Raw genomic sequence first — 14,576 nt, forward strand, 5'->3', positions numbered from 1 at the left:
CTTGTTTTCTTCCTCACATGACGCGTAGTTTTACTTATAAACCACATCAGTACATGTATTCATAAGTGAATCCCTGTATTTGGTTTAATAAAATCAAATACATTTTTTATTAACAACTTACAAGATCTACTATGACACAGACAGGAATGTTGAGATGTATATATATTATAACGACACAACTTGGTCGTCCAATATTTTTCCAGGACCAGTGTGTGTTATATATTCGTGACCCACTGAATGACAATCTCTTGGAAAGGGCTAAAAAATCATTTTATCAACTAAAATCAGTTCTGTTTCTTCTTAAGTTAATTCATCAATTCATCTGAAAATCTTGCACAGGGACTATGCTCTCATGCATCACGTATAGCGTAGATCAAGATTGTGTGATTTTACCTTGTTTTTCTTCCTCACATGACGCTCATGTTTTTCGGAGTTATAAAATAACCGAAAAAAAAACCAACAACACACAACAAATGTAATTCAGCTTCATCTTCTTACTTGAACCTTGCGCTATACGTTAACGGTTTTCCAGACTTTAAAAAATAGTTCGGATATGTCAGACTGCTGTATGAACTTACATTAATGTGTATTTCATATATCATATGCTTATTAATTTTTAAGCCACTGCATGAAAACAACAAGGAAACACACAAAAATCTTACTATAGTAATTTACCTTTCTCTTTTCAGCACTAAACAACTTCTCTTTGCAGCGTTTTTGTCATCGATGTAAACAACTCGCCTATGAAAATATTAGCGTATAGAAATTCAATATTAAACAAATTTTACTAAGTGATATTCAAATTAATGTTTTATTCTTTCATTTCAAAAGTATTAGCAAATAATCAATGCTGAAAACTTCGAATATTGTTATATTTTAAAAATATGGATAATAATACTTGTGAACTACTTTTTACTACGCGGCAGACAATGCAAAGAGGTTTCGCGCCATAGTCATATTTTGCGCCACTGTGTCAGTAATTCTTGTGCAGAGATGTCGTTCGTATCTCTTTCAGTTTTTATAGATGACGCTACACTACAAATGAGGTCCGCTACGAAAACTTTTTGGGTTCTTTATAATTTAGTATTACTTTGAACGAAATCTAATCTGCAAAATAAGATTAATTATCCTTACATTTACTAACATTTTAAATTATCAAAATTAGATCAATTTAGAAGAAAATGACATGAACTATTATGTGGCGGATGTTTATACATGTTTGTGTTGAATATCACAAGAGTAAATTGATCGACACAGAAGCCCCACTTTCGGCCACTTTATAATCGATACAAATTACTGCGCATGAAAATCACGTGATGACTAGGGGAGACTGAACATAGTTCAACTCCCAAAAACTGGGTCCTCAACGTAAAATCAAGTTTCCAAGTATCTCAATAGCCAAATTACTGAGGACGAAGCTCAAAACGTTGTGATGAAATCTAAATCTGGAAAATTGTGTGGTATAGACGAGCTTCTGTATGAGATACTTAAAGTCTTATACAAAAGATAGGCCAAATTTTTCCTCAGATTCGATGTTTTTGAAACTTTGAAATTTTGTTCTAGTTTACAATTCTCTTTATATGTAATTTGAAAGAAATTCAACCGCACAAGTTTTGCCTACATAGCTTGAAATATGGCCTATCAGCTCCCTATAAGAAGATTGTGAAATCAAACATTGCACTTTAGAATGTGCATTTTTTGATAAAAAAAAAATACCGATCGATCTATTGCAAATTTCAGTGATGCTTTTTTTATAAATACAACATCTCTGTAACTAAATTTCAGTATATTATATTGATACTGGTATATTTGAGTAAAATGTGATTTACAAAATACAACATGTCATACATAGGCCAGGTATTGAAAATTTACATTTAAGTATGTTACACTTTAAGATCTCTCAAGAGAAAATGTATAATTCAATTTTTACAAAAAAATCAACAGAATGATTGGAATAGAACCCAAATAAAATGTGTCAAAATGAGGAACACTGAACCGACAGTTTCAGATATTTCGGCGATTAAAAAAATATTCAATGCAAAAAATTAAAAGAATCAGTAGATGACGTCACAATATTAAACCTTTCACATCTGAATATGACCTTGACCTTTATATTGTGTATAAAAAAATGGAGACTCCTTAAATTTGTCCAAATATCAGGTCTCTACTAAAAATGGATCAAAAGTTACTTTGCATTTAATGACAGACTGTCATATTGCATGTAGATAGCAAAATATGGCGAAAAAACATGTCAAAACTTATTAATTTTCTTACAAAGATCATTAATTATTGACAATATAGTGATATTATTCTTTTTTCTAGTGTACTTATAAGAAATGAGTTAAAACAAATTTCATGGGCGTTAAGTACTACAGTGTACCTAAGTCGGACACAGTTATAAAATTCTACATAAGATGTTTATGTTGTACTTCGATACCGGAATTATATTTTCAATATGGCGTAAAGCAATAATATGTCCGTTACTGAAGGACCCATCCTCGGACCCTCTGCTTCCATTGAATTATCGAGGAATAAGCATCTCTCTTTGTAACTAAAATGCACAGTTCTATTCTGAACAAAAGACTGGTGACTTACTTTGACGATAACGATTTCTTAGTCAATTAGCATAACGGATTCCGGTGTGAAAGAACAACGGGATTCAAAATATATGCTTAGATAATGTTTTTACCCTAAATAATATAATCAAAAACAGAAATTCTATGTTTGTTACTTTCACTGATTTAAAAAAAAAATCAATATGGTAGATAGATCTGATAGAATACAGTTTACTTAAAAATGGAGTGGATGGGCATTTCTACCAAGCGATGAAATCTTTGTATCGGAGTATTGAGTCTTGTGTTCGTTAAGGTAACTATTACACCAACTGTTTTGGCTGTACATCGGGAGTTAGACAGGGAGATAATCTCACCCCAACGCTGTTCGCCTTGTTCATCAACGATCTTGCTTTACAATTAAAATACTTATACAATGGAATTGAATTCGGTGCCAAACAACATCCTTCAATACGCAGACGATATAGCTTTGATTGCGCAGAATGAGGCTGACATGGACGCAATGCTTAATGTTGTCTCTAGCAGGTTTAAGAAGTGGAGGCTGTGTATAAACTCTACCAAATTTAAAGTAGTACACTTCCGTAAAAACAGCGAAAAAGGAGAGACCATGTATCAAACCTAGGAGAAGATCGCATCGTTTATTCATCATCTTATAAGTATCTTGGTGTATTGTTTGATGAATTTTCCACATTCAAGAACAACAGCGAAAATCTTGCGAAATCGGGTGGACGCGCACTAGGGGCTGTCCAAAATACATACGAATAAATCCACGGGATTCAAAACATATGAGAAAATGTATCTGAGCGGAGTCGCACCTATTTTGGACTATGCTGCATTGGAGTATAGGTGTACGATAGACATCATAATATTGAATCTGTACAACATCATGCGTTGCGGTACTTTCTTGGTGTGCATCGATTTACTCCAATATTAGCTATTCAAGGAAAATTTGGTTGGCTTTCTTCATTTCATCGTCATCAGGTGAATATTATACGTCGTTATAGTTACAATGCCGGACGACAGACAGACAAAAAAATTTCTTGTGGGACCTGGAACATTCATACAACAGAAATTGGTCGTATACTACATGTAGTCAAACTCCTAATGGAATGTATTGATACGTCCATTTATTTTCAAAATCGCATGGTCTGTAACAACCATAATGGAAGAAAAACTTCGTCGGAAATTTTCAAATGTCTGGAATGAAGAACTCCAAACTTTCCAAAATTTAGAACCTACCGAGCCCTAAAGGATCTTAATATAATATTAAATCAAATTAACTTTAAAATCTATTCGTTAATCAAATATAAAGTTAGAAATTCACAATACGAGTAAGTGTCACTTTTAGTTATTATTTGACAAAAATGAAAATTGGAGGGGAAAGTATACTAAATGTAGAATTCAAAATTATTACAAAATTTGACATTTCTAGGCATATTTCTATATTTAAGTGCTTTACCACCTTATTTTTTTTCTTTCGAATGTTAGATTTAACATCTGCTGCATTTAAAAATCTACAAAAATTCAGCACTTAACAGTTTTTCTTTCTTTCTACAATAAATAGGATATGTATACCTCCATTTTGATCTATCAGCTTCACCTTCAAACACGTGTCATTGAAACATGTTTCATTCTATCGACCATAGAACTTATGAAATGATGACTTTAAACGAGATTGCTGATATTCTTGTTTCATCAACTTGTTTGACAATAACTTACCTCGTTTTAGAAATTGTTCATACGTAGAGCATGCTCTGGCGTATCAGCAAGCCTTGTTGTTAGATTACCATTAATGTCTTTTTCTAATAAAATATCCAAATATGAAACAGATGTGTCAGACTCTGTGGTAACTTTTATCTCAAGCTCACCGGGATATATCGTGTCGACATAAGAATGGAAATAGCCATTGTAAATTGACAATACGTCGTCGATATATCTAAATGTCGAGTTGAAGGCCACAGCGTTTTCTTCTTTGCACGTAAAATATTTTGAACAAATTCTGCTTCATATAAATACAAAAATAGGTCTGCTACATGTAATAACGGGGCGCAATTGGTACCCATGGTAATTCTAATAGATTTTTGGAAGACCTGGTCTCCAAAAACCACATAGATATTGTCAATCAGAAACTCGAACATCTTTTTAATGTCAACTTCAGAGTACTTGTGTGTACAATCAGATTGTTTTTAACAAAGTAATTTTGAAAATGACCAATGACAAGGTAAGTAAATTTACGAGCTCCATTTTTTATTGGAAAAGCAGCTGTCAAGGATCAGAGAGTCTGGACTTTAATTTGTCGTGGGGAATAGTTGTATATAAAGTTGAAAAGTCGTAAGTTTTTATGTTGTTGATTTTGGTAAAATTTTGTGATTTCAAATGTTTTAAAAGTTCCTTGGAATTTTATAGTATCCACATCTGATTTACACCACTTCTCGAATATATTTACAATTCATTGTAAAAATTACTACTTATGATGACGTCATTCGAGTTGGAACCTACCTATATATTTTTCAGATAAAAAAATTGTGAACACGGTTTAATAATATATATCAGTCTGAAATGCTCTAGAAACATGTAAGTCATGATATTACACTGAAGCCCATCTAAGTATAAAACGATGAAACTGATCACCAAATAAAAAAATTGCTATATAATTTTCTTTTCCATTGATGTTCATCGTTCACGGTAGCTCAGTCGGTAGAGCGCTCGCTCCGTGATCGGGAGGTCGTGAGTTCGAATCTCGGCCGCGACAGACCTAAGTCGATAAAAAATGGGTAGCAACTGTTCCTTCGCCAAGCGCTCGGCACTTTTAAGTGAAAGTTGCGGGTCCCTCGAATGAGACCTTAAAAACCGAGGCCCCGTGTCACGGCAGGCATTGGCACGATAAAGATCCCTCACTGCTAAATGGCCCTGAGTGCCGAGTAAAGTTCAAAATTTGAAGCCCTTCACCGGTATATGGTGACGTCTCTATATGAGTGAAAAATTCTCGAATGGGACGTAAAACAACATACAATCAATACAATCCAATTATGTTCTGGAGCAGCACAGCAGTAATTGATAATGATAAGAAAAATATATCAGTTAATTAATCAGTTAAGTATGTTTACCAATATAATTTTCTTACTTTTCTCGATTTACACAAAAATCAACCATGTTTCAGGAAATATAAATACATGTATGAGTGAAATGATAACAATTATGCATTTTCTAGTCCATTATTTATCAACAAATGTCTTTCAGGGGAAAAGGGTATTAAGCATCTAAAAAGACATCTAGGCATCTAAAAAATTCATGTTTTAGATTTTTATATAATATTTTAACTCTTCTGCTAACCTTATTTTTTCTACGTTGCAAAAAGCATGTGATATTATTACAAGATATCACAGCAGATTATTTTTATGCAAATGAGTGGTGTTATATAAAGATTGATTATTGTTTTTACATCCCTTGCGAGAATTTTTTACTCATATCAGACTACGTGTACCGGTGAAGGTCTTCAAATTTATAATTTATTCGGCACTCAGGGTCATTCAGCAGTGAGGTTTATTGATCGTGTCAATGCCAACCTCAGTTTTTGAGCTCTCATCCGAAAGATGCGTGACTTTCACCTCTAGTTCCGGAATTTGGACACACTCAAAGAACAGACCCTACGTACCTTAGTTAAATGTCCTAGGTTTGACGCGGCGCCGGTAACAAGAATCGAACCCGGTATCTTCCGATCACGAAGTGAGCGCCCTTCCACAAGGATACAATGATCGTATATGAAGAGAGTATAAAGGAAATTAGATTTGTGTTGGGAATACATATCAACTATTTACAAGACCGATCGAAAGAATGTAAATTCAATATATCATTTTGAAAGCATGACAAGAATGAACTTTATTTTAAACTTATTCAAAGAAATACAAAATTCAACAATTAAAGAAGGACAGATAAGAATATTTTATCTCCGATCTTTGTTCTTAGGATCATAATACTATGCAGTATATGTGCAATATCTATACTTTACTTAAATAAAAGCCAGTACTAAATACCCAATAAAAAACAATTAAAGTCACATGATCTTTGCGTAAAAAGTTAACTATGCATGTTAACAAGGAAGTTGTTTAAAGAGCCATCAAACAAATTGTCTTTGATTAATTGGGGAATTCAATTGTGGACACTAAAGGTATATTTTTTCAATTTAAGAAACTAATAAAAAAAAAATGTTATTTGCAAATTAAAAAATTTACATTACAAAGTACAATAAACAATCGAAATTTAGAGTTCAATTTTGAAACAAGTACAGTGCAGGACACATAACCTTTAAAGGTAAAGATATCACTGTGTTAAATGTAAAGTTTTGGAGACATCTATCCTAAATATAGGTGAAACTTAAATATATTTCTGATCTCACCTCTGATGTTTTGGAGGTCCGTGTTTGCTCTGCTCCTATTTTGTAATGTTTAATGGACTTTTGAGCTTGAATACTGTTCGTTATCTCCATATATATTTCATTCTATCATAAGATTATTATGATTGATTATTATTGTTTAACAATCAATCATAATAATCTTATGATAGAATGAAATATATATGGAGATAACGAACAGTATTCAAGATATCTTACATATTATTAAAAGTGAAAGTTTACAAAAATGTTTCTAGAAATTTATCTATTCGTTTATCTATCCGGCCATAATAGCTTCAGATTCAATGAAATTGAATGCATAACATATGAAAACTCAGTATACTTAGACCTAATTTGGAATGTGCCCTAATTTATGACCTTGTCCTGTCCTTGAAGTGTTATCTCCCTTTGATTTAATCCAATAAAATCAATTTTTAAAAATCTATCTGGTTAAAATAATAGTTTTCAATCATTATTCTATTCCTGATAATTAAAATCTTTTTCCCACCGCATCATTTTTTTTATTCTTGTATTTAAAGTTTTAAATTAAAAGAATTTGGTTGTCCCCATTGAACTCAATGCAATCTTTATTCATAAATTACTGCTCAGACAATTACATTTTTGAAAATTTCTCATGGTAAATCCTTTTCTACTCTAAAATGCTTTGAATTAATACATGTTTAAGGTATTTTAAACATGATGGATATTTAGGGTAAGATAATTAGGTTCTTATAAGGGTCGGATCGCTTAGAAAGAGGGGAATCTTTTTTATGTTACCACATAGCTCAATGTAAAAGAAAAAAAATCAAGAAAGATAATTGAACTGATATTTAAAAAAAAACTAATTCTCTTTCAAAAAAGACAATTGGAATTTTTTTTTTATATTTTTCAGAAAAAAAATACAACAATGAACCCACAAATTAGTGCCCAGGATGTGATGACATGTAACCTGTGCAAAACTACTAATATACAGATGCACTGCAATGTATGTCTCGTCAGCCTATGCAAGGCATGTGTGGGAGAACATATTTCAGTTAATGAATCCTCTGACCACAAAATTGTCAATTTACAAAGGAAGAAATCTGCTCACCCCTACTCTAAATATAAACTTGAAAGAAAATTTTCAAGTCTGTCTCTTATGTCAGATGAACATGGTCACTGCATAGAGTCAGAACATAATATATCAGAAGCAGTAACTTTTCCAGTTAAACAGCTTCTTCATAAACAAAAGATTGTCATAAAAGTAAATATTCAGTTTAAATTTTTGTATGGTCCTTACTTTTTGGCCTGTCTAAATGACGATAAAATTTGGATAGGGGGAGCTGATGATAAAATGTATCTCTTTAGCATCAGTCAGGGTAAAATATTAAAACAAATTGGAACTATGTCAGGGAAAAGTCCAGGAGGTCTTGTTATAACAAAACATGGTGATCTGTTTTATACTGATCCAATTGCGAAAACTATAAACATTGTGAAAGAAGGAAAGACTGACACAATTACATTGCAAAACTGGAGACCTTTTGGAGTCTGCACTACCTCCTCTGGAGATCTTCTAGTTAGCATGCACAGTGAAAAAGATGAGAGATTAAAAGTTGTTCGTTACTCTGGCTCTACAGAAAAACAATCCATACGGGTTCAAGAGAGGACTTCTATCTATGAATATCCTGTTCATAATCATTACAGCATTAGTGAAAACAGGAACTTAGATATTTGTTTAGTTGACATCAATGAAAAATCAGTAATAGTAATAAACAAAGATGGAGAACTGAGATTCGTTTACAATGGTCACAATCCTTCGCCAAGGGACAATCCGTTCAATCCCAAAGGAATCACAACAGACAGTCAGGGTCACATCCTTATAGCAGATTGTGACAATGACTGTGTTCACATCATAGACCAAAAGGGAACGTTCCTCAGTTTCATAGTCTGTGGACTGATGAGCCCCTTTGGACTGTGCATAGATGCAAATGACAATCTGTTTGTTTCTGAGATGAGACTTAACCAAGTGAAGAAAATTAAGTATTTATTTTGAAATCCATACTTTGCACATTAGACTGCATCGTTATAAAGCTGACATATTTACTTAATTATTTTCCAAGTAGTTTTTAAACTTGTTTAAGGTATATTTACTTGGCTGTTTTACCTTAAAAATGGACCTATTATAAAATTATGGAATTTTATTTGCTGACTGAGATTGATCGATTTACAAATCATAATCTTACCATGATTTAAGCAGATTACTATTCGTAAAACCTTTTACTATAATCAGTTGTTGGATAACAATTTTAGCTTGGGCCCGGAAGTGCATGTAATTGATTTTCCTTTTACTTGATTAAATTTTACAGTGGTTGTGATTATGTCTCTGATGTGCTGGCTACAATCTTCAAAAATTTGAAGAATCAAATTTCAAAACAATGGAAATACAGAATATACATATCAAATATAAAGAACATTTGTTATTCGTTAGTCTTATACAACACGATACACCTGCATATTTCAGTTAAATTCATTAAAGCTTCACATTGATAACTTCCAGTGGCGTAGCTAGCAAAAAAAATTCTGTATTCAAAAGGCAAATGGTCTGGGGTCCGCCTTGATGCCCAGCGGTCCAGGACAGCGCCCTGGTGGGGCCCAAGGGGGAACCCCCCGTAAGTTCATGGAATTTAAGTGTTTTAAATCAGAAAATTACCTTTATTTTTACCACTGTAGTTCTCTAAATATTTACAAAAACTTGCCAAATTTTGACAAAATTCTTCAAATGAAATAAGAAGATAACGAACAGTATTTAATCTCACAAGTCCAATGAAACGATGCAAATTTGGAGCAGAGCAAACACGGACCTCAAACATTAGAGGTGGGATCAGGTGCCATAGAGGAGTAAGCATTTCTTGTTTTTATGCATAAACCCATCGTTAAATAAACCCTCATATTTACATTCATGACAATAAATATTGTTTTGAATTTTGATAAAGAAAGTGTCAGCTATTATGGACTAAAGAAAACACAAAGAACATGTAATAAACTGAAAATTCAATGTTTTGGTAAATGTTATAGAATTTATTTTACAACTAAGACAGTTCTTTATTATCTTAAATGTGAAATAAATTCTATGTATATTCAACAACAAATTGAATATTATTAGCTTAAAATGCTATTAAATTTTATTTATCGATTAGTACAAGTATAACGCAGTAATTCTGGCTCTTTAAATTATTAAGGGAATTAGTAAATAGGATATTTTAGGATTTGCTGTTGCGTTGAATTGACAATACACTGTAAAATGAAAATCGCCCTTGAAATTCTTAATCTAGGTTTTTTTTTAAAAAAAAAACAAAAAACAAAAAAAAAAAAAACCTATTTAAGCTTGATCTATAATTGAACTTTCGATATCTTTTCTCTCTTTTTAAAAACAAAAAATATTTGATTATTTTTGTTGAAGAATCTGTGTATTCATTTGCGTTGTTGCTTGAAGGGCGCTACACCATTGATAACAATTGTTCAAAAATAAAACAGTTTTCGGAACCTATTTGGCTTGGGCATTGTTGTTATTTAATTGTTTAAAACGCCGTTAGATTGTTCTAACTTGATAATGAGTTTCCTAAGACCGTGTTTGTATTATATCTATTCCTAAAAGCTGCACCGAGGACGTCTGCCGTGATACCTTTCAGTTAATTGTTAATTTATCTAAATATCTTCAAACTAGTTAATTTGTGACGGGTTTCTTGTTGTCCGTATAACAGACACTCTGTCTGCGTATGTTATCATGATTAGCTGGTTAAAATGAATTGATACTGTGTAGAATTCGTAAAATAATCTGTCCTGTTAAAAACAAACTGTTTATGACATTGTACATATATATTTATTAGCATTTGTAAACCATTAAATGAAATCATTAAACGTCATACATAAATTTTAATAGATTTTCCACACACACACACAATGGTATCGGAACTTGTAAAGTGTATGACTTGTAAATATACAATAATCTATAGAAACATTTTTTGTGACTTTATGACAATGAGTTTTTATGAAATGAAATAATTTGTGTTGGATTTCCTTGCATTATTATTATTTTAAGAAGCATTAAGGAATAAGGAAATTAAGCTCCTTATTACTACCCACATGGTGTGCATGCATCCTTCAAACTCATTACATTAACTTATTTTTTGTAATGTTCGCAAGTACATAATTTCTGCTTCGTTCAACACCTACACTCTCTTTTCCTTAAAAGAAAAGCTAATTAAAACGTTTCCCTCAACACTAAAAGGTATGTTTTTCATACTGTAACAGACAGGTCTCAATATATTTCCACTAAAGATGTTTTACACAGGAACACCATATGTTCATTATATCTGTTTATGAAACCTCATCACAGACTTATAAACAAGTCAACAGTTAAAACACAAAACTATGTTGGTCCCCTTATCGACACATAATATAACTAGTGTTAATTGTAACGGGAACCGTTACATATGTTCCCAAAACACACCTCCATTCCCTACAAGCCTCGTTAAATTAGGCAATTCTTTTGTGTAATAAATCTACACTTTATTTTCAAAAGTATTTAATCGAAAAACAACATCTGTATAGTCCTTTGAGTATTAGCCAATCAGATTTCAGAGCACGTGCATGCCCATGTTTTCTAAATATATCACACGTCTTCCTCGTTAAGAGACTCACAATCAATACCTATGTTAGAAATCTCAACATTTTCATTAAAAACTATTAGAGATACAGCCATTTTAGTGTTAGCCAATCAGAATCCAGCGCATGTGCATGCATGTTCTTGCATTCATTTTTGCTATTAGCACAATGTAGAAACCTATTATACCTAACTATATTCTAAATTTCATCCTGTTTTGTTGAAAACTAAGAAAGATACATCCATATAAAGTATAAACCAATCGAATTGCAGACGACGTGCATGCGCGTGTTTTCACGATATCAAATATATATCATAATGTAGAACCTCGTTCTGTATGACTATGTTTTAAATTTCAAAGTATTTCCTCAAAAACCAAGAAGGTAATTGAGATTTTTTGTCAGCCAATCAGAGTAAAGTACACGTTTATGCATGTGCTTTCTTGTTAATTTGACCACCTCATCTTGTCTACACCACTAATATATGTTTTTATAATAAGGTTCAAAGCATATTCTCAAAAAAAAAAAAATAAAAATAAAAATAAAAAATAGAACGTTTAAAGCTTTTCAATTGAATCAGTCATTTCACTCCTCGCACGCGCACGCACGCGCATGCATGTACGTGTGAAATGACCTTCGTTACGCACATCCACAAAACATGCCTGCTAACCCCAAAAATGTTTTAACTCGATCGGATGAGTAGTTTCCGAGAACATCGTCTTCGAACTTCGTTTGGGGAACATAATAATATCGTATTTAGTTAGGGTCTCTTGGGTGAAGGGATATAGCTAAATATAAAGTTATATGTATCTATAGCCAAAATGGGAATTAAAGGGGAATAACTCTTATAACAAAAGTTGCATTTTCAGAAATCAATAAATGGGTATTTACAATAATTACATGATATAAAAGAGATTGTCGGTAATTCACTTGTCAGGAATTATATTGTATTATTATATTATTTCTGGGTGTCTGGAATCCTGCTGTCAGGAAACCTGGGTGCCAGGAATTCTATTGTCAGGATTTCTGAGGGGTTTTTGTTGTCAAGAAGGTTTGAGCTGTCAGGAATTCACAAAATGTTAGGACTCCAGGTTTTCAATTTATGAAAACAATCTTTATGCTGACTAATAATTAGAACTTATCTTTATATAAATAAATTATGATCTTGGTTTGCAGAATTCTTCATACCTTTTAGGTTTTGCGTTAGTCAAGTGCTCAGTGAAGATATCTAAAAATAAACCGAACAGCTCTCTCTCTTCTCTTATATAGATTTAGCTTATGAAAGTAACGAATCAAAATGGTTCATTTTCCTGACAATTCCTGACAGGCATAAATTATTATGGTTTTAACAATTAAGCACAATTACCTATTCGTAAATTATCCTATTAAGTGTATACTTTCAATTTTCAATACAATTGATGCATTATTTACTTTATAAATCAAGAATTCATTACTAAGGAAACGTGCACTTTACAGTATCTTGTGGTTGAGCTAGTAGTAGACAACAGGGACTAGGTAATATTCTTGAGCAAAAAAAGTGCCAAATGACAATAACTATAAAAAGAGAGATCAAATCTACAGGCATTGTATGAACAGTTTAAATGATCGAAACTATTTTTTAACCAGTAACTACTTGTACTTGCTTTATATTAATGCAAATTCAAACGATTGCGCCAAATGATGTCATACATGCACTTATGGTAGAAGTCATAATAATTATTGTGTTGATTAACTTATAGCATCACATTATGTTAAATGATAATAGATTCTTAAATATAAACAATTCAAGAACTTATTCTTGTCAGGTAAATTTTACTTAAAACAAGATGTGTTTGTGAAACACTGATGTCCCCATATGGCAGTCTATGGCGAAGGTTAAAGTTTCTCAAATGCGAATCAAACTCCAAAGTCAAGGTCAAGAGATAAAAAAAAATGTTTTTTTCCAAATAAAAATTTTGTCTCAGGGAATATAACTGTGAAATAAGAAAGCCCTAGTACCGAAAATTGAAAAGTTATGGCAAAGGTTAAAGAAGGTTAAAGGTTTTGGAAATATAAATCAAATGTCAAGGTCAAATGGTCAAAATTAATGGTGCCCAAGGGAATTATCACAAGAAATACACTTGTGAAATAAGACAGGCCTATCATCAACCATTCAAAAGTTATGGACAAGATACATTGTAAATGTTTTTCAAAAGTAGGTCAAACTCCAAGGTTAAGGTCAAAGGGTCATAATTGTTGGTATTTAATGGGAGGTCTTGTCACAAGGAATACAGCTGTGAAATATGAAATCCCTATCACGAATCATATAATATTTGCAGGGGTAATGCTTTTGTCTCAATACTTCATTGAATCAACCGGCCCTGAAGAGCTTCTTAATATATATTTTTAATTCTAAGGAGTTTTTATCCTTGTTAAAACGTAATTATTTTTTTTTAAAAAAGATATACAGTATATGACAGGTCACTCACAAACCAATATATCACTAAATAGAATACTGATATATACTCACTCTATTGATATAACGCTATATATTCTCTAAAAAAAACAAGGCAATAAAACATGCACACTATGAACAATATTACTTTTTAAAGCAAATCCTTGTGCATGTACATACACAATTTAATAAAGAACTATGCATGCAAAATCTCGATACCCGCCTATAATTTACACCCATTGAATTCAATAATGATGGCAAATTTTAAAACTTTTTTGAATGCAAAGTAGAGTTCATTAGTAATTGATTAATTTCCAATACCATTGTCAAATATTGTCATTGTCAAATATTTAATTGCTGATTTCTATATTTAAAAACACAAATTTTATCAAAATTTGTTATCTCTCTTGTTATCAAGTTTCAACCAAAAGACATCAACTTTCCCTTCAAAGTGCCGAATGCTTGTTGAAGGAATAGTTACTACCTATTTTCTATAGACTTATCACAAAATAGCGTTCTTTCAAATGAGCTACCATGA

The 14,576-nt window shown here is 32.0% G+C and overlaps 1 protein-coding gene across 1 annotated transcript; it reads left to right on the plus strand.

The window, feature by feature from the left end:
• The first annotated feature begins 7,870 nt into the window (after positions 1 to 7,870).
• On the plus strand, positions 7,871 to 8,995 carry LOC133195310 (uncharacterized). Its single transcript, XM_061331161.1, has one exon. It carries the CDS (start codon positions 7,871 to 7,873, stop codon positions 8,993 to 8,995), a length of 1,125 nt encoding a protein of 374 aa, XP_061187145.1.
• Positions 8,996 to 14,576: the final 5,581 nt, after the last annotated feature.

Source organism: Saccostrea echinata, unplaced genomic scaffold (genome assembly GCF_033153115.1).
Source record: "Saccostrea echinata isolate AGI-Se365-2 ecotype Australia unplaced genomic scaffold, CSIRO_AGI_Sech_v1 ptg000029l, whole genome shotgun sequence".
Classification (NCBI taxonomy): domain Eukaryota; kingdom Metazoa; phylum Mollusca; class Bivalvia; order Ostreida; family Ostreidae; genus Saccostrea; species Saccostrea echinata.